Source organism: Pseudomyrmex gracilis, unplaced genomic scaffold (assembly GCF_002006095.1).
Source record: "Pseudomyrmex gracilis isolate BER0280 unplaced genomic scaffold, ASM200609v1 scaffold_0, whole genome shotgun sequence".
Classification (NCBI taxonomy): Eukaryota; Metazoa; Arthropoda; class Insecta; order Hymenoptera; family Formicidae; genus Pseudomyrmex; species Pseudomyrmex gracilis.
In genome coordinates, this window is record NW_018020584.1 from 1,125,891 (window position 1) to 1,146,889 (window position 20,999).

Here is a 20,999-nt window from a genome sequence, read left to right on the forward strand (position 1 = left end):
ATTGCACGCACAGGTTACATCCGCTATAATAGACCGTGGCTCTTATTCGCAACAATATATAAAAAGAAAAATGCAAACAAATAAAAACAAGAGCAGCACGAATTTACGAGTGGCATGCTGATTTATATTTGCATCAAAAACCGAATGTAGTGTAGACATGACTCCAACGAATGCTTTTTTTCCTACATTACTTTAACGAATATTTTGTATTCCCTTTGTTTTTTTGCTTTTCCTAATATTATCTTTCTAATATTTGCATGTTGTCTGTTACATATAAAACATCGATAAACTCTCAATTTTGTTGCTTGTTTGAGGTGTTTTCTCGTTAGAGTTTGTTGGTTTGCAATTTTATATCACAATATTTTATTATTTGAATAGTTCGATCTATATAGAAATAGAATTGAGATACAGTACACAATTTTGTTCAGCTACACCCGCGCAATCGATATTCAAATCTATTTTTTTATTATCATTTAGCGATTTTTATTAAGTTTGACGTATGTCCAAAATATTGTATTTTATCGGGGTACACTTTAAAATACTTACAATAAAATTTAGAATTGAGTTTTACAATTATCTTTTTTATTTTTGTGTAGATAAATAATTGCAAGCAGTACATGTTATTATCACTAAATCGAAATACAAAGCCTGTTTAATTTTCTTTGACATCGGCCATAGTGTTTTGACATTTCAAAAAGTTGTGCATAACAAGTATGTTTGAAAACCATATAAAAATTATTAAACAAAATTTATTAAATGAATCAATTAATGTAAAAGCGAATTTTATAAAATAAAAGAAAAAAGAAAACTAGCTGTATTGGTCGTATATGATAACGTTTAAATTTTATTCATACGGTATCGACAAGCAGTTCTATGAAATATTCTGCAAACGATAGCAGTCCCATCCTGTGTGTCTGGTAATGTATTTCGCGTATGCAATGTAACGTTACATTACATAAGTGACGTAGATTCCTGAAACTTACATTGCCTCAAGAGACGCTTCTCGTATTTTAGGTAGTTCGCAGCCACGAAGGCTCATCTCACGAAGTTTTCAAGCAACATTGTGCAACTTTCTCTAAATATTCGTACTTTCTCTCTATTGCTGCGTTTTGATGAGACACGACATCATATTATATTAATTAATTAATCCACAACTCAAAAGAAAATGCTTACGTAGTAAGCAATTACGAATACGTGTGTGTATTTGATTGTTAATTCGTTTTGCAAAAATTCTATATTATAATTCACACCGTTAATTAAGAGCACTCTCGTGATTATATGTACAAATGTTACTTTTATAACAATAATAATAATTATTATATTAGTTTATTTAGTTTCGACGTTACAAACTTTGAATTAATTAATAATATATCCATTTGTGGGAGTTGCCGATGATCGCGCGGAGCTTCCAGCAACGTGAGCTTTATTTCGCAAAGCTTTCAAGGGATCTGAGCGAGACGCTCGTAACTTTCTATACAATTTCGGAGCCATTAGACCGACGTTTCACATCTCGCAAGCGCACACGCACTAGCGTACACCTCGACAGCCGCAGCCGTTCAAACATTTACGCTGCGAACACCGTCGTAATTCGTCGGGAGGCTGCAAACTTTAAGAATCGCGACTGATCGCTTCTCTTCCGCGGAAGATTGGAAATTGAAATTTTATTGAAGACGAAACATTTGATGCGCCCGAAGCACATCGACGTTTCGTATGAATAAATCGCTCGCTGACCTGCGATTGCCATTAATGTTTCATGGGAGTTTTATAAACGCGAATAATTTCTTCGAAACCTCATAAAACACATGCGTCGAATGATGCATGGTTTATGAAAACGCATACATTTGCATCTTGTATTGCATTAACAAACGGATTTATTTAATATTACGTAAAAGTATATTTCGGATTACACAAGCGTGAGTTCAAACATGGTATCGATCAATAAAATATTTTTGTTTCAACACAATTATATAAATTGCAGTTATAAATATTGGCTTTTAACATTTCGAAAGATTTTCGCGATATTTATAATAATATTTTCTCTCCCTTATTCTCTCTTTCTTTCTTTTTCTCTTCTCTTTGCACAGACAGATATGTTATTGACTTGGATCACTTAAATATAATATCATCTTTCTTTTAAAAAAAAATCAATATTACTGTTATAATAATCGAAGTATGAAAATAGTATTCGCGCAGGAGTAAATCAGTAAATCACTTCTCACTTTTAAGGGTGAGAATAATATTCGAACAAACTTTTCACGGCCCTTTTCACGTGCTGATTAAAATCAAGCGACATAAATATAAACGCAAGACTACGTCATTTCACGACATTTGGAAATTTCGAAACGACGGTCGATCGTTAAACAGAAACGGTGCACACCAGTTGTGCACACACAGAGCCGAGCATTCACATAGAAATTCGGAGATAGAAAGTACTCCGTGCCGATGCTGACGTGACCCGGACAAAAAACTTTTTTTTCTCGCGCCGCTCGTTTTACGGGAGAAGATAACACCCCACGTAAAAGTATTGCCGGCGTGTCGTTTGATGCTTTCGCATTCGTAATCGTTCGGCGGATGTAACGGCGGTACACGGTCAGTTAACCTCGTGAATTTTTATTCGTCGGAGAAACACCGTTAGGATTTTCCTCTATTTCGTTTTTCACGTATTCCTTTTGTGCTTCGTTTTACCGCTTTCTTGCAAAAAAATTTTAATTGAATCGTTGATGAGGTTTGCACGACATTTTATCTAATGTATGTCGCAATTAATTAAAACCATAAATTAAAATCTGGAAAAAAGCTTAAAATACTACATTTTTTCTATTTTTTTTCAGGTTTTATATAAATGTGTGTTATTTTATATCACGGCACTTTAAATTTTGTTGACTAACCAAAATGCTTGTGTTTGTATGAATGAAAAACTATCACCTATGATATCGATGGTATTTTATTGTAATGAAAAAGCGAATTGTTTAAGATAAAGGGAATAAATATGAAAAAGTATCGATCGTTTGTTTTGATCAATGAAATCAACCGTTTTTGAAAACTAGAATGTGTGTGGGTTTTGTTGATACGATCGTTTTACAAAATTGATCAAAAACAATATTACTTTACAGAAATGTCTTTCTCTTTTTTGAGTCTTTATGTACGCTCCGCGTCATATTACATACGCGTATCGATAAAATAATTAAATTGAAATTGAATTTTGTGTGTGAAAAGGTCACGCACAGTGACATCGCATCACGTCACAAACGGGGGAAATTTCTACTATTTATACGGAAATCACTTGATTTATTTATTTATTTAAGTATAAATAAATACACCTGTTTATAGTAATATATGCCATTTTGAATATTTGTTTATATCGTTATTGCAACATAATTTAAGCTAAACAAACTAATATAATAAACTGCAATAAATCCTATACGTTATAATCCTGTTAAAAATAAAATGGCGTTTGATCGGTATCTCGTATTCGTTTTCACAACGAACGATATTGCTCGCGTACACATACACAATATTATCTGTCAGAAGTGATAAACTGCATAGTCGAACAATAATAATTTATGACGCGCGTATGTTTCTGATGCCGCGATGCTACCTATGAAAATGTTTTTCCATCCCCCCGTTGCCGACAGAGTTTTCTCTCTATTTTTCCGATACGCGTCTTTCCAATTCAAGATCTCTCCTCGCAGGGAAAGCTCCTGAAGATCGTTTCCAATTACCGAGGGGAAAAGCTGCCAATTAGGGAAACGTGTTCGAATGAATGCATTTATCGAGAGAGCCACATTACGTAACAGAATCGGATGTTCGATAAGTATCCAGTAAAGGAATCAATCGCAATGTAATACTATATAAAACTTAAATAAAATTTGCGCGTTTTATTTTTTCTCTTTCTCTAAACAGTTTTATCATATCTTTGAGAGTACCTTAGGTTAAAAATAGCTAAAAAATAAATTTATGATAAAATAAAGATAAATTTACATTTCCAAATTAAAATGAACCTTATAAGTTACGATTCACCGATGATGAATAATAATAAATAAAAATAATAATGTTAAGATCTTTCGATTTATTTCTGATCAGCTAATCTATATAAATAAATCAACAACACTTTTTTGCTTTACAAAAAATACTTGTATTTAATTTATTTAACTACAAATAAATTTTGCATAAAATAAAAATTAATAAAAATAAGAATAAGGTAAACATTTTTTGAGAAATTTTTTTTTGTCTAAAAAAACAATTGAAGTAAAAACTCGTATTTAAAAACCCTTAATTATCTTTTTTTTAATTCATCTCTGTTTCAAAATAAAACTCTTTAGAGAAAATGTGTTAACTTCATTTCTTCATTTTCTTCCCGCTGTGTTTATTCTTTTCAATACAAGATATAACTCAGAAACTTTTGTTGCACGTCACGCACAGTTACATTCGTTGGCGCAATTTACGTCCATTGTATTTCGTAAATCCCAACTCTTTCTTCGTTGATTAAAAAGGCGTAGAATTGTAGTTTATAAACGAGGAATCGGTTTTACGACGGTAAAATAAGTACGGTTTGGATAAAGCAGAGAGGCGAGAACACATGCGCACACACGCGCGAGAATAGCGCGACAGCTCATTCTTATTTCCGGTAAGGTTCGCAGGGCATTGTTCGCAAAATGGAAATGGAGCCAGGAGTAATTTGCGTTTCAATGACCGTTCTTACTGCGCCTTACTCATTTTCTCCATTCATTTCTGACATCCTGCTCGACCTTTTTACTGCGCGCCCGCCTTTTTTCCGCAAAGCCGATCGGTTGACAGCGTAATCCGGGCTCGTGTAAGTTTTTCCTTTACATTGTCTTCTCGTCGATTTTTCCGCTCTTTATAATCGTGGCGTACTTTAACGCTTTCCGTATATAAAAATTATTGATGAATATAATTTGAAATGAAAAATCGGTAGTTTACAGAACTTGTCAATGTCGAGAAAATAAAATCATTAATAGACGTAGGTGCGGATTTTTCCGACTTTACCGGCAAATTCATTTGTGCAAGCGACGTAATATTGCTTGACAATTGACGATAAATGAATATTGATGCGTCATAAGCGTGACATTCACGGTATCAATTATCGAAAAATTATTCATCGCGCAGTGCGTTATCTCTGGATCTCAACGGTGCGTTTTACTACATCCGTTACATTCGCTTCGCTTTTACGCTAGGGGAAATCGGTTCCATACGCGCAGAAATAAAATGACTGTCGACGTGGTTGAAATAAAACATCACGCGATGTAAAACGCGGCGATGAAAACACACTGTAGACAAACTATTGTTCCATATTTATAGTTGAAGTGCACACAAGTAACACAGGTGTGGCAACATTTTGTTTAAATACATAAATCTACAGCAAAAACTAACGTCTATTGTCTGTAAAATCTATTTTAAGCTTCGCGCACTAGACAACATTTAATTTTTTAATTCCAAATATCAATTGGAATTATTTGTTTTTTTATTATATTACGTCACATTAATGTTTTTTGTTTAATAAAAGATAGTTATATCAAAAATCGTAGAATTTGTAATATGATAGATTTGTAAAAACATTTATTTGTCAAAAAGAATTGGAGAGGAAAGGCGAGAGATTTCGTCTTTGATTCATCATGCGGTTCTAACGGCATAGTCGGGTTGCTGACCGTCCTCAGGATAAAACATCAACTATGCGTGTAGAAACGGCCGATGGGACACATACGAGGTCTGGGAGTCCTTGAAGTGACGTCTTTTGCTCGCGGGCCTCGTTTAAATTCTGCGTTAATTAAACTCAAATCCCGCACACTTCTCCGGTACACCCATTCGGTTGAATACGAAATCAAGACTCTTCTCTTTGGTCTGTCATTAACACTGTGCGTTACATTGCATTCGTGATAGACGCGTTATACAGATGAAATATTGTTAATTGAAGTCTAATTGACGGACATTGACCAAGTTTTAGTGCACGTGACAAATTTTTATTATACGCGAATTGTACATACCTACTATGTTTCGAGCGGAACCAAGTGAATTTTATTAAGAACGTCATTATACATATGTGAAAGCTGTTGACACATTATCAAACAGCTCTTTGGATCGTTGGATGTATTTTCATTAAATATTGATACGAGCAATTACTCATTTGTACGAGCGATTGTAAATATTATTTAAACGTAAATTAACGTAATCGTTTGCTGACTTATTTCATTTATGTTCAATACTAGCAACAGTGATATGATATATGAATTTACAAATGAGCCATTTCTTTCTCTTTTTTCCCTCTTCATCATTACAATCGTTGCTGTCAAATGTATTCTAAGAAAGCTCACGAACAAGAGAGATCTCTCGATCAAGAGAGAAGATCGTTTTTAAAAACACGTAACTAAAATAAAGTCACGTGACTTTAGTCACGTTTTTACAGACACGTGACTAAAGTAAAGTCATGTGACTATAGTATATTTTATGCGAATTCTTGCTGACGTTTTCCCAAAGTGGCATGCAATTTTCACGAAGACCGAAACGCTCTCCTCTAATGCACTTGCGCAATTATGAGATCTCGAGTGTCGCGTGACGCGCGGAAACGCGACGAGCAAGAAACTCAGAAACGGGAAATCTCTGCTCTTCCAGCGGAATTCTCTTTGTCCAAGAGGAACTACGTAAGAAGTCGTGAGTGGCCGACTTGACAAATTATTGTCAGTCGCATTCGAGCCATTCCGACGCTTCTTTCCCGTCAAACTGCAAAATGGAGGCGTATATCAAAAGAACGGGCACACTGGCGGACAGACACTTCCCTTCGGAAGCGCCATCGCGTTGAAATATATCGGCGAACTCGCCCATTTTAGCAGTTATGCTTGCATCGGTCTTGACGATGGGAAGATACGTAGTTCTCCTTAACGCGTGATCTTCATGAACTGCGTAAATCAGGTTTCTCTAATTTTCTTTATATACTGTCTGTATACAGATGTATATGATTGTAGTGCTTAGTGTGAAATTAATTATCAATTTCTTATTGCTATAAGAGAATGTATTGTAAAGTTTCAATAGCAAATTCATTCAATAAATTCAGTTTGCTGGTCATTTGACAATTAATGTTCTTGCTATTGCAGCAAACCTTTTTTCTGTGCGCATATCTATGCTTTCTTGCGTTATGTAAGTATTACTGTATCATTTTGTTATTTGACAAATGATGCGATCAAGGAAATTACATAAATTATTAACGTTTCGACGCGATATAATCGCACAGATTCTTTTTTATATTTCACACATCAGACTTCTCTCTATGTGTAAATTTACGCAATAGTTTGCATAACTTACTTATGTTGTTATAATAAATTATTGGATACGGGAGGATTATCGCAAACTTCGACATTTTTCAACGGCAATTGACACATCGTATTCTCGTTAAACTTCGCAATCGATCAATGACACGCGAAGCGCGCAATTGTATAAACCACCTCATACACATCGGTTAGCACGAGAGGATTAGCTTCCCGTTCCTGTCGCGCGAAAGGATTCAAAAAGACATTTATGAGCGTCGCTATTGACGACGAAAACGTGCCCCGAAGCTGTATCCTATGTACAATACGTCCGCCTGTGTTTACCATTACTTAAGGCACTCGTCACGTACATACGAGAACTCGCGTATATACGAAACACCGCCGTTTACACAGGATCTTTCGCTATTTACGCCGTATAAATCTCGAAACACTGTGCTTTTCTTAAGGAGAAAACGTCTCGAAAGTACGTATCCAAACACGCCATCAGCGCGTTTGTCGGTTCCTCCGCTCGTTCCGAAAGCAAATCGCCCGTTTCAGTTCCGATCTCAGTGAGACTGCATTCAAATCGATCGCACTCGTCTCGTGCGAAAAGATTCTCGAAGAGAAAATCCGTGTTTTTTTATTTTCCAGCAATTCTCTAAATTAATTAAGACACAGATTGCAACATTGGTTACTAATTTCTCAAATCAATTATAAAAATCTAGTTTCACATTTTCATCATTGTTTTTTGTTATAGTGAATTCTTTTACTTTTTGATAAATTCTTTTAATTCTTTTATTAGTAAATTCTCGCAATGTTGATAAATCACGTAAAAAATGACCGAGATCCTGTAATTAATAGACACGTGAAAAAACATTGTGAAATGTTAAGAAATATTAAATAAATATCTGTAAGAGCGTTTCTGGTTTGACTTTGATTCGTATATCTGTGTGAAATTTCACGCCATTTTAACGGAAAAATTTTGCGGTCAATCGATTTGAAGTTCGCGTTGACGCGAACGAAACGAAATTCATACGAACGCGCCTCGTTGGAATAGGTAATCGAACGGCTTGATTTCCCTCTTTGCAAGTCAAGCAGTCACGTCCGTTTCACAGACCGCTCATACCGTTTTTTTCCCGCCGTGATTCAATTGTGTGCTCTCTTTCTTTAACAAACTGCGTTACACCAGAAAGAAATCAATAACAACAAACGATGTGTGTCTGATGAAAAAAATTAGTTAATAGTTGACTTTTCTGTGTAAACAACGTGTAATGTTTAGTCGTTGCAATTTTTTTCCAAATAAACATAAGCTAAAGTATTCGATATCTCCACTTACGAGTTTTATCCACAGGCGATATTATTTTATATCGCTACAATCCCGTCTCGAAAGGGGAAAGAGAAAGAGGAAGGTGCATAAAGCGATTGTAAATTATTTCCCATCAGCCGGCATTTCTCAATGCTATCTATGTATAATTCGCTAATAGGATAACATTGGCTCCAATACAATAATAGCCCGCGTTCGAGCGCAGCGGAGAGCTTTTATTAGACCTCCGTTCGTCCGTTCCAGAATTTAGATCCAATTACGGTAAAAGCGTAACGCGTGCTATCGCGGTTCATGCCGCTGTCGCTGCTCTCTTTCTCTCTCTCTCTCTTTTCCCTCTCGTAATCTTAAAATCGCATAAAACATTCAGAAGACCCATTCAGGAAATAGTCCGGGAAACACAGTTCCGAAAGTCATTGAATTATGAAGTGAGGACAATGGCTTTAGGGGAGGTAGTGGTTAGTTTCCGCGCGCGCGATGTCGGTCCGGATAAGGAGACGCGAAACTTGCAAATCAGTTCAGACTCCACGTTCCGTTTTAATGCGTGTACCTCTCTTTCTCTGTTTCTATCTCACGAGTTCGGTCCGTCTTTCTCTCGGACTCTTGAGAGCGAGAAGCTTAAATCACTCTCGGAGACACTCACGATTTCTTCGGTCACGACAAGAAACGACAAGGACGAGCCGATTCTGCGCACGAGCGAGTTGCTTAGTCCAGAAAGCGGAGCGTTTTCCGTCGAATTTTCCGTCCGAATTGGGATTCCGAACTGAGTGGTCCCCGAGCGAGTCCCTTCTCGTCGGGTTTTCCCGTCCACAGCAATTTCGGAAAAGTTCCACTTCGACTTTGTGATTTGATCTTTTCCCAGTTGCGCCGTCGCAGCGGTCGATCTTGAATTTCAGCACGTCGACCATTCTGGGACACGCGATTTCCGGAGTTTCCCAAGATCTCGGCAGTTGGAACGAAAATGGCTTGTTTGAGAAATTGTAGATGTCTACTCTGGAGAGATGTGGAGAAATGTCAAGAATATAAATTCGGCACGCGCGCGAATGAGGTAAGATGCAAGATTGATGTCGCAGTTATCGATTGAGTTACTTTTTTGTTTTCTGGTTCATCTGCGTATGGCAAGATATTTCAGCGCTTTTGATCAGGTATCAATATATGATATGACAAAAATATCGAGCTTGTTTCGTTTTCAATAAAAGATCTATTTCTGTCCGCCACCTCTTTTCATATTCTCTGTAGTGGAAAGAAATGCAATAAACTCGAGTTGAATGCATTGAAATATCGAAATATCTTGTTGCGCGGAGTTTTTTTTTATATCTCTCTTTCAAAATAATATAAAAACGTTGAAAATCACAGAAAAATGTAGAAATAAGATTTACATGTTACATAGAGACAGATATTTTTCACAGCAAAACTTTTTCTTTAAATATCTCTCGCAGCAATTTTTGTGACGGCTTGTTAGAAAATAATCGTCAAATTGAACGCCAAAAAAGAAATCAAACGGTAATCGCATTCGCGAAATTTGAGCCCTGGAAGATTTCCAAATTGTTTCCTTTTGCGCTTCCGTTCGTGCACGAAGATATCGCGAATTTTTCTTTCCAAAGGTCTCGCTCGTGGCTACGCTGCGGGCACTCAGCCGAGATAATTTTCTGCTTCCGAAGAAAATATTTCGGATTTCTCTCGACGTGCGTTTCTCGTTGCTTTATTTCTCTGAGGGATAAATTCCATTTCGTCGAAGGTACCTTCGTCCTTTCTCTTGTAACTATGCTGTGTTTTCTACAATCGAAATTTTGTATCGAAAAGGTGAAAGAGAGAAAGCCAATAGTCGACAGCTTCTACGCAAATTCTTTGTTGTGTGCCGACGCACGGGTGACTCTTTTGCTTAGATTCACCTCGTCTAGACAGATATCCTCCCGGATTCTTCGGTTTAGGGAAATCCGCACGACGGTTTTCCGCGGATTTGCATCTTTCGGCCGAGAACGCCGCTAAATTCCACTTAGAGCGAATCTCGCGCAGCATCCGCAAAGAAAATCCGTTCAATCTGTTGCATGTCGTGACCCGTCCGCGATTTCTTTCGCACTTTTTCTTGCGAGCAAATCGGGAATTTTCTTTCCTTCAAACGAGCTTGTTTCACCCAGCCGATCGTCCGACGACACTCCTTGCGTCTTTAACGTAAATTCTATTTCACGAATCGCTTGTTTCAAGCTCTCAATTGCTGAGAAATGCGATAATGTTTTCAACGATAATTTCGAAGATTGCGTTTTCGATCGATCGTTCAATAAAATCTGTGGTTTTTCAGGACGTCGGAAAATTGTTTTTTGTTATTAAAATACACAATTTGTCCGATAGGCCATTTTCACGGCGTGACCATTTTCGCGCGATTACTCCCGGGTTTTTTCTCCCGCTGCCAATAGATGAAAATGGTCGCGAAATAGTTTGGAGCGCGACGTTTTATTATTTTTCCGATACCTATCGAGAGAGTGAGAGAGAGAGAGAGAGAGAGAGTAACGCGCTGTCTTGCGGAAGCGCGTGTGCGAGAATTGTTCTAATTGCCGTAACACGCGTCAAATATTAGTTTTGGTCGTGTTTGGTTCTCGCTTCAGGCCAGGCAACGGTAAAATTTGAACGATACGTTATTACCACCCGCGCTTCCGTCCGATATTTTTCAAACGCTTCGCGTTTCAAACGCTCGATCAATATTTTCAGCGATTTCCTCCGCGATTTATCAGTTAACTTAACGTCACGATTTGCGCTTCAGATGTAAAAATATTTCAATTTTCGTAAATAAATAAAGCTCTGAATATTTTGCCAATTTAGGTCGCAGATTGAAATATCCCAGTAATTGCCTCGAATCGAACACGCGTTGCAATCAATTGTGTTTAAATATAATACTATCTATTTTTAGATACAAAAGAAGCAAATATGATGATGGTACGAGACAAAATAAATTATCGCTTATTTAGTGTATAATCGTCTCGCGTATTAATCCGCGTGCGAAAGCAAGATTAACAAGATTCTCGCGAGATAAAAAGATCGCGACAGCGACTGAAAATCCTTCGGGGCATCACGTCCGCGTGGATCCTTTGCGGGCCAACCCAAGCGTACATTTTCTAGCTCGCGCGAAATATAACAAGAAAGCGGAGCGCGCGCGCGCACGAGCTCCACTGCGCGCCGCTCGTTTTCCGCCAGTTTGCCAGTCGCTTTTGCGTAATGGAATCAACGTTTTACTTGTGCGATTTAATTACACGAAGCCGCGGCGCAGAATAACAGTTTGACGAGCGTCTTCGTGCGGCAAAAAAGGATCAAGATAAAAAAAAAAAATAAATAAATAAAGGCAAACAGGATCGAGAAGAGGAATGGTAGGATTCGCGCGATACAATCGATCCAATTCAATTACGAGACAGGCCACGCTGGCGAGGCAGACTTACAGGAAGAAGTCGATGTAATTGCGCTCGTTCTCATTGCCGGACTTCGCCGAAAATTGGATTTCTTACCGCCTCAAATCCTCCCGAACAGCAAACAGCTTCGTCGAGTCCATCGTGGTTCTTTAATCATCTGTTTCCGTGTTACTTTCAAACTCGTGTAAAATTCAATTAGCAACTGGATGCGGTTTTTAAATTAAAAAGTAACGACCACTTCAATTTAAGGAGATTGTATATTCAAACAAGATAATTTAAAATAGCATAAATAAATTTTTTGAAGCAATTTTTTATCGATTTCTACATTGCTATGTGAACAATTTTATCTCAACGCGATTTGTGTAATTAAAGAGCTACACATTATAGCGATTTCTTTATATCTCGTGCGTAACGATCAATGGCACTCGAATGTTGATCGTGTCTCGCGCAGAGCGACATCGAGTAGTATTTGCGAGCGCAAGAAGCGCTTATACATCGACGCCGAGCGACGATTCGTGAATGCTCTCAAACATCAAACGCAGATGGACACTCTGATGAAGTGTCTTGCTTGAGTGTTCTGCCGTATGTTGTTTCCGTATTATGATTATGCGTTTCAGTCGAAGTTCAGAAGACACAAATCTGCTGTGTAATTGTTTTGGAACCTTCAATCCTTTCTTCCTCTTGCACCATCTTGAGAGATTCATTACTATATTATACATTTTCAATTGCTTTTATTAAAAAATAAAAATAATTCTATTAAATTCTAATTAAAAGTAAAACACAAATTGTGACATTGACTGTTTTATTATTTAGAATTATTTTCTCACTGTGTATGCATGTATAAAATTTTTCTATTTTTCTACTATTTATATTATAAAATTAACAATATTATACATAAAATTTAAAAATACAAAAATTATAAATTATAAAAATATACTTACTAATAAATAGTTTAATAAAATACTTTAAAGTTGAGGAAAAATCTAGTTTCTTTTAAGTTTGAAAATCTAGTTTCTTTTAGTCTTTGCATTTGACATGAAAAATCAAATGACTTTATCTTCTGGCGACCGCCAAGATCATTCCGGATATAATCGCTTTTCCGGAATTAACGACACCCACATCCATCTATCGATCTTTTCGCCACACTGACACGAGCACGAGGGATCACACCCATCACCGAACCCGTCTCATCAAGGCGTGGATCGCGCATATCTTTACGCTTGCACAACGATGCACACGAGACGCATCTCGCACGTGACGCAAGAAGAAGGATCTTTTCCCCGATGATCTAGAGCCTCAAACTCTTTCGTCTCCGACCCTCGCAAGAGGGATACACGAGCAGTCGTGCTGCACAAAAACAAAACAAGAACTAAAAAAGAAAACCGATGATGAGAAAAAACAAACGCAGAGAGACGAGAGATAAATGAAGAGACAAGACGAGGCGAGGGCGAAAGACGAAATATACGATTGGTAATAAGGACAAAATAAGAGAGAGAGAGAGAGAAAGATATCGTAAAATCGGGAAGATTTTGTCGACTGATTACGAGAGCGAGTCTCTATTTCTGTCTTCCAGGCACGGCGGAGACAGACGCGGTACAGGCGCTCTTGGCACGTTACCTTCAGCGTCGCCTTCAGGGCTCTCAGCTGTCGACGCCGCCACCGCCCTCGGTCCTCTTCAGTAACGATCATCGGGCCCGCGTGCGACAAGCCACCCAGAGGGGTCCGCCCAGCAACAGCCTTTCGCGAAATGTCAGCGACAAGGACGGGGGCCCCGTCCCTGAGGATTATGACGATTACGAGGACGACCTCGAGGGCTACGAGGACAGCGAGAGAAGCAGAACCAGATTCGACCTCCTGGCGGGTAAATCGTGACTCACCTTGAACAATAACCGCGTGGCTGGTAGAAGCTTATCGCGACATTCCTTAGTTGGCAATATTGCAACATTCTTCTGGTTTTTGCTCGATGATCGTTATTTTCTTTTTTCAAGTGTCAAAAGAGGTTTTTCGTACAGGAATGCAGATAAAGAGAATGTTGTGAAATGGTTTTTTATGCCGATGTGGTTGTGTTAGTGCGACATTGGTGTTTTTATGTCGCTAAGTTATTATGTTAATGTGTACACAATTCTTTTACTTCGCTCTTGTCTCCCTGCGGGATAAAATTGTTTTTTGACATTATATAGACAAGCCGAAAAGACTTAATTAGCATAATATCGTACATATATTGTGACACGCCAATTTTTCGCGTTAATAATAACTTGATTATTAATGTAGGATGGTCGTCATATTAAATTCTGTCGCATATGCAAAGAAAAAAATTGTGAAAAACGTATTTTTGCATTTTAATTATCTTTGATACTTTGTTTCTGACACATTGCTTTGTGTCTGAATTCTTCAAGAATTCATTTTACTACTTTCGCACATTTTTTATCAAATTAAAAAAAAAAGTGTTTTTCAAGACACGGACAAGGAGGGAAGATATCGCGCAATACTTTGCGCAGATGGTGACAAGAACAAAAAAAAAAAAGAAAAACCGCTTTTGAAGATTGCACAAATTATCTGCGGTTTTACTTCCGCTAATACAGCAAAATTACCGTCAAACGACTGTAATGTAACGACGGGGTTTAGGGAAGCGTGCATTGACGTCACGATGCCCCGCTTCTGTTCCGAGCTCGAGTCGCGTACTGAACCGTAGTGAATCGTTTAGGATGGAGCATAGAACCGCACCGACGGCACGCTCTAAATCGCAGGTGATGTCGCGACACGATTTTACGATCAAATCAAACGCAAGTCCACATCGTCGATAGGCATTGGGATCTTCTCGAACAGATTAAAATAACCATTAAATAGGTACATTAAAATATTATGTCAAAATAACGCACAAAGAAATTTCAACAAAGCAAGGCGTTAGATTGATCATTTGCAAACATGTATAAAAATAAGATTTAAGACAATAAATTTTAAACTCGTGAAAGTTTATACATAGTTTAAGATTAATACAAGCTAATTTGCTGAATGTATGTGCAAATACATTTTTAAATTATCTATTTTATTCTATAAAATTTAAAACTTCCATTGCAAAAAAAAGATATCTTGGCTACAAAACGAGCCGGAATATCTCGCAATCTGTGCAATCTATAGAATTTAAATAGAATAATTTTTATATAGCGACATTTTAAAAATAAATTTACTAGCACCTCAATGTCAAATAATATTCGTATTGAAACGAAACTCACTTTGTTTATATAAATCTTTGATACAATGGGGAAACACGTTTCTGTTATAAAAGAAGATAGTATATAGAACGTAATGGCACGAATAGAATGTTTGATAGCTTGAAACAACATTTATTCTGATATCTGTCTAAAATTGTTAGGGTAGAAAATAAAAGATTGGAAAATCCGGGATTCGACGAGAAATAAGCAATAAAGAGAGAGAGAGAGAGAGAGAGAGAGAGAGAGAGAACGGGAGTGATGAAAGTTAGGCAGGCGCGTAAAATCGAATAGAATCGACATAGGATAGTTTTACGTTGTTTCTATCGGTTTTCTGTTTCAAAGCTTTGACGCGGCTTTCGCAGCCATGACGTGCGATGGATTTTTCGATCCGAGTAATATCTGCTCTAACAATTCGTTTGGCGCGGGATTGTACGATAATTTAATTTCTCCTTGTTCCCGGCGAGAAAGTCTGACGTCTCGCGTCAGATAATTCTGACACTTTCCAAATTTCCGCTCAGTCAGTTTTTCAATATTACGGAAAAGTTAATAAGAAATATTAACAAGATAATTTATATATTTTTGACAACACGCCGCGCCCACACAGATGCTTCCAAACCAAATATGTTCTTCAAAAATTAAATTTTTCACTCTCAAAGCTGTTACTAAATTTATTTGCAGGTATTTCTGTAAAAATACGTATTGAGTCCTGGTAAAGAAACTTTGCAGAAAAGAAAAAGAGTCGGAAAGAACCTCGAAGTTCAATCAAATACATATACACGTATAGTGGCAAAAAGGTCAATTCAGTAGAGGCTCGATTTTTCAAAGAATTCTTTAAACACGTATGTCACATGTGGATGTATTGTATATAAAAATAAATTGTTTTATTTTTCTTCTGATAAAAATATAATTAAAAAAGATGTATTTTTTGCAATAAGTTTTTTAAATTTTACAGTGGAGTAAAATGGATAATTTTAAAATACATTTGAGATGCAAATTAAACATCTTAGATGAATTTTTTAATTGAAATCATTTCGAATTTTCGTGTATTAATTTATACGTTTTAAAAGTACATTTGCACATACATCCAACATTGTTTAAAAAACTATATGTTAGTCGAATAATTAAACAAACTTAATGAAATTAAAAAAGATAAGATCTCAATGCGGTAGATGCACATAAATTTAACATATTACACATTTTAATCAACGTTTCTCAAAACGCTATTTCTATCGTGTCACAGAAAAACGTTGACAAGGAATAACATATCTACAAATATTTGTTTTATCGATGGTAGCAAAGAACTGTCATTCGCGAATAGTTTGCGAAGCGCGACATAATGGGGAACGGTGTGAAGCAAAACCGAAAATTATCGACACACGCTACGCATTGTGTCAATATTTTTCTTTTTCTCTCGTATCCCCACGTTTCTCCATCTATTCTTTCTTCTTTTTGTAGCGAAGTGATTTCGCGAACGCGTTCTTTTTTTTTTTGCTTCTCGACGATTTAACTTCACGAATTCGATATTCCATCCGCCGCGCTGTCGTCGATTTAATTGAGCACAAGGGGTTTCGATATTCGTCGAATGCAATATGCAATCGAGCGACATATCCAATCAAATCCTCGTGTGCTGTCGACTGCACTCTGACGCGGCGACAGACTCTTGATAAGTTTTATTCGTTGCTCCTTCACTCACGCGTCGTGATTCCTTCTGCATTGTTCTGCATGGCTCGTCTTAGATTCGATCGGGTCGTGTCTCTTGAGTTTTATACTTTTGTATTATATACTTGGAAATCTAATTTTGTATCGTATAAAATAGAGAAAAGAGAGAATATTCCTTGCGTATAAAGCAGATAGATTTTTTACTTTCAATTACATTGTACATCATTAATGTCATCACACTTGTCACGAAGATCCGACGTGAACGTAAATTGATCCGTCATTGAAAAATATTTTTTTCTTGAATATCAATGAAAGTAATTTAATGGCCTCGAGCACTCTTCGCTGAAATTTTTGCCTAATAGCTATTATAAATACTCGCTACCTATCGACTTTACGCGCCATTGGGCTCGCCCGAGCGCGGGCTTCCGTTTAAAATTTAAACTGGCGATTCCATCTTTCGGCTTCCGTGTTTGTCTTTGCTACATTTTCCGGAACCGCTTTCCTTTCTCTTCTATTCGATGCAAGAACAAATATCGAAGTGTGTTTGCCGATTTTAGATTTGCAATCGAGGTAGGGAAGGGGAAAGGAGAAAGGGTGCAAGGAAATGTAAACGTTTGCGTGCAAACACGAATAGGAGGAAATGAAAATAGCATCGAAGAAAAACGCGATTAACGCAACGAATCATCTGGCTTTACGGTGGCCACTGGTGTTCAAGATTAATCGCGGAAAAGCGCAATTCACGCTTCCCTCGTTTTCTCTCACACATATCTACGCGCACAAAGAAAAACTATGTTAGAAACTTTTTACACTTTCATAGAATTAAACAATATTTGCAGATTCGATTGCTGTTAGAATGAATATGAAGCTAATCACATAACAAAGTTTATCTAAAAAGTAATTCCAAAATTTCATATTAGAGTGATAAGATTTTTTTTTCAAAGCACAATTAGAGTTTATGCTCCCATCGCTCTAATAAATAATAAAGTTAGATCAAAAACGCTGACGATTTATGAAACATAGTAACGCTGGCGTGGCAAACAGATTTGCGACAACGTTACAAATATTCCCAAACACTGTTTTGACAATATAGACACTGTTGCATATGCGGATATCGCACGTTTGCTCTTCGATACATGTATGCGGAATGTCAGGAACACGAGGATGACGCGTTTTGCGCAGTTTTTGCTCATTTTTACACACTCGCGCGGTTATTTCCGTTGACAATGTCTTCAAAAAGGAAACGAAAACGGGAGCGGGCGACGCACATCTGGTGGAGATGAAAGGGGATCGCTGACGGTGCTTAAGATATCACCGCGCTGCAGTCTCTTCAAAGCGGAACGTATATCCGCGCGTGTGTCATGCAAATACTCCGCAAAGTCGCGCGCGGCTTGACAAAGACAAATAATGCGCGGCTCGCAGGTGCATCTCGTTCATGCAAATTTTTTATGAAATTTTCATGAAACACGCGAAGTTCGAGCGTACTATACGACTACGAGGGCTCTTGCCCTTGAAGTAGCGAAGTACGCCGCATTCTAATCCGATGCCGCTTAAGCGACTTGCACACAATTGCAAACGTCACCTGACGCGTTTTCGAGAACGCCATTTGTCTTCGTCACGGATTTACCGATGTGCATACATACATATGCATGTGTTCGTCGGACATCCGCGTGTGTCTTCCGTAATAATCAAGATTGACGATTTGTTCGGATGCATTTTGCGATCGAACAGAGAAGAACAGACGAACGGGATACTCTTATTAATTAATCACCGATCCTACACGCTCGGTGGCGCATTACCGAGAAAAAATTATGAAAGCGCATCCGAGAAACCTCAAAAAAAACAAACAAAAAACAAACAAAAAGAAAATAAATAAACGACCTGGAAGCACCTAAATTGAACAGAAAATATCTTCCAAGCTGCAGAAGGTGAGCAATTCATCACTCTATTGTTGGTGCGTGCGAACAATCTCGTCGGCTTTCATTGCCGGCGTGCGCGAACGTGCGCGTTTCGCGTTTTGTCAGGATTTTTTCAGAAGTCTAGACAGGTCAATTCGTTGTCCGCGTGAAAACGAGCGCGCGTAAGCGCTCGTACCGCACTATATTTACGCCGCGCGAAACAAGTGTGACGATCGCGAGGAATCGCGGTGAAATTGCGAGCGTCCCGATATCTGTCCGACGATTGTCTACCTTTGCGTTTATTGTTCGCCAGTAACGCTGACTGTCGACAGAAATTATCGAGTTATTCGCGTAACGTGCAGCGATCGATATTGCCGTCGCTTTTGTTGTGTACCCGCGTGAGCGGTCACGTGCGCGTTAAATTGGAGCTACGCATAGTAGCACAGACTAGCTCTGATCCTTGGAATTATGGAAAATGCCCGATGCAGATACGTGTACTAATTTTGCAGTGCTATTAAATAAGTTTTAATTCCCTTTTTTGCTTATTTGTAGCTGCGTAACAAAAATAGAAAAAAGTAATTACATAAAAAATGAAACGGATCAATGATTAAAATAGTTAAAATGTTTTTTTAAATTTATACCAATGAGGAGAGATGTAAGTATCAAAGTTTTAATTGATTCTATACTCTCGACACGATTCAATTACCTGTATTAATGATAACATTCAGGATAGTATCAAAAAGTACCGTATTTGATACCTGATATCAAAGATAATATATTTAATCTGTGGATATCATTTTTAATATTTAATCCCACACATAAAATATAATCTCGCTTTTTTTTACTGTTTTTACTTTACATTTCACTTTGTTTTAAATATTTCACATGTGAATCAACTACCTGTGCAATATTTACATATTGAACTTTTCCGATAAATTAAGCCGCACGGACAAAAAAATATAGAATTATTCTTTCAATATTACGTACAAGACTTAAAAAAAAAGATTTTATAAAAACTAATCATGAAGGTGTTTAAAATCAAATCATTTCACAAATTCTGTACTTGCATTGTGTTACAAAACATAATATGAATATTATGACTTTTTTACGATTATTTTCTGCAGTATAAAAATTACAGAACAGAATCCAAATTGAATACATGTTAAAACGAAGCGAAAAAGCTGAATTCAATTCAATCGTTGAATCGTGGCAAATGCGAAATACACACGATTCAAATATTCATTCTACATGTTCTACGTGCTTGTCCGGATTTAATATTTATTTCACACATGATACAGAAAAAAAGCGAAATTTGACGTTCCACAAATATTTCGAAGATATTTTCCAAACTTTTTTATACACGCGGTACATACGTTGAATTTTTTCAACATTTTTTGCGCGCTTTTATTTTTTTCTTATTTGCCAAGAAGAAAAATAGAAAAGACGAAAAAGGGGTTAACGATCGTTTATCTTGACAACAGCGTGTAACATTCTCACGGTTTAATTATACATCGCTCTAATCTTTTATATCTTTTACGTCGCTCCTTGTGAAACCCTTTTGACCGTAGAAGGAGCACGTTAGTCGCGTCATGCGTGAAAAATTACGTGCCACGTGTTAACGTTGTAGCGTAAAGGTGGTACCGTAAATACAGTAACAGGAAAATGGAGCGCGCAGTGGATGTTCCAGAATTTAGCATGCAATTTTCTCTGCACTTTGTCACACCGTGTGTCGTGCTATTAAACTTCATTATGCGCAAAGGTCGCGAGCTTTAATCTTGATTTTCGTCACGCGTTCGCAAGATGTTCGCAAACAAATATTTTGTTCGTAACATCATCGTGTTGACGATATATGATCAAACGAACAAATATTTGTCAGACAACATGTGTGCGTTTTAATTCGCCGTTTCTCTTATAGTTCGTAGTCTCACCTTTTAACAGCTTAAAGCGTTTTGCCGACATCCGAAAAGGATTAAGCTCTCAACATCATTCGCCGTAGAATTACGCAACGTAGTTTACACGGACATGACATAGTTTCATGAGCTTATCCGCAGCTCGTGCCAATGTTTAAGCGAACTTTAATTCTGTAAACGTTGCGTGCTTTCGTCCCGACTATAGCTGTCTACTTTCCTTGATCCGAGAGAGACTACTGTTTAACTTGAACGATCCTCGAACTCACGTTCGCTAATATCGTTTATTTCCCGCCCGGTATGCAAAGTGTCACGTGTTTACAGGGTTATTAGCATATTAGAAATCGCTTGACT

General features: G+C 37.4%; 1 protein-coding gene across 2 annotated transcripts in view; it reads left to right on the forward strand.

The window, feature by feature from the left end:
• The window catches only part of LOC109855632, a 92,434-nt gene that overhangs the window by 36,706 nt on the left and 34,729 nt on the right, over positions 1 to 20,999 (forward strand). For both annotated transcript variants that reach the window (XM_020430128.1, XM_020430217.1), the window contains one exon: positions 13,546 to 13,833. In XM_020430128.1, coding sequence (XP_020285717.1) covers positions 13,546 to 13,833 — 288 coding nt within the window. The remainder of the gene's footprint in view (positions 1 to 13,545; positions 13,834 to 20,999) is intronic.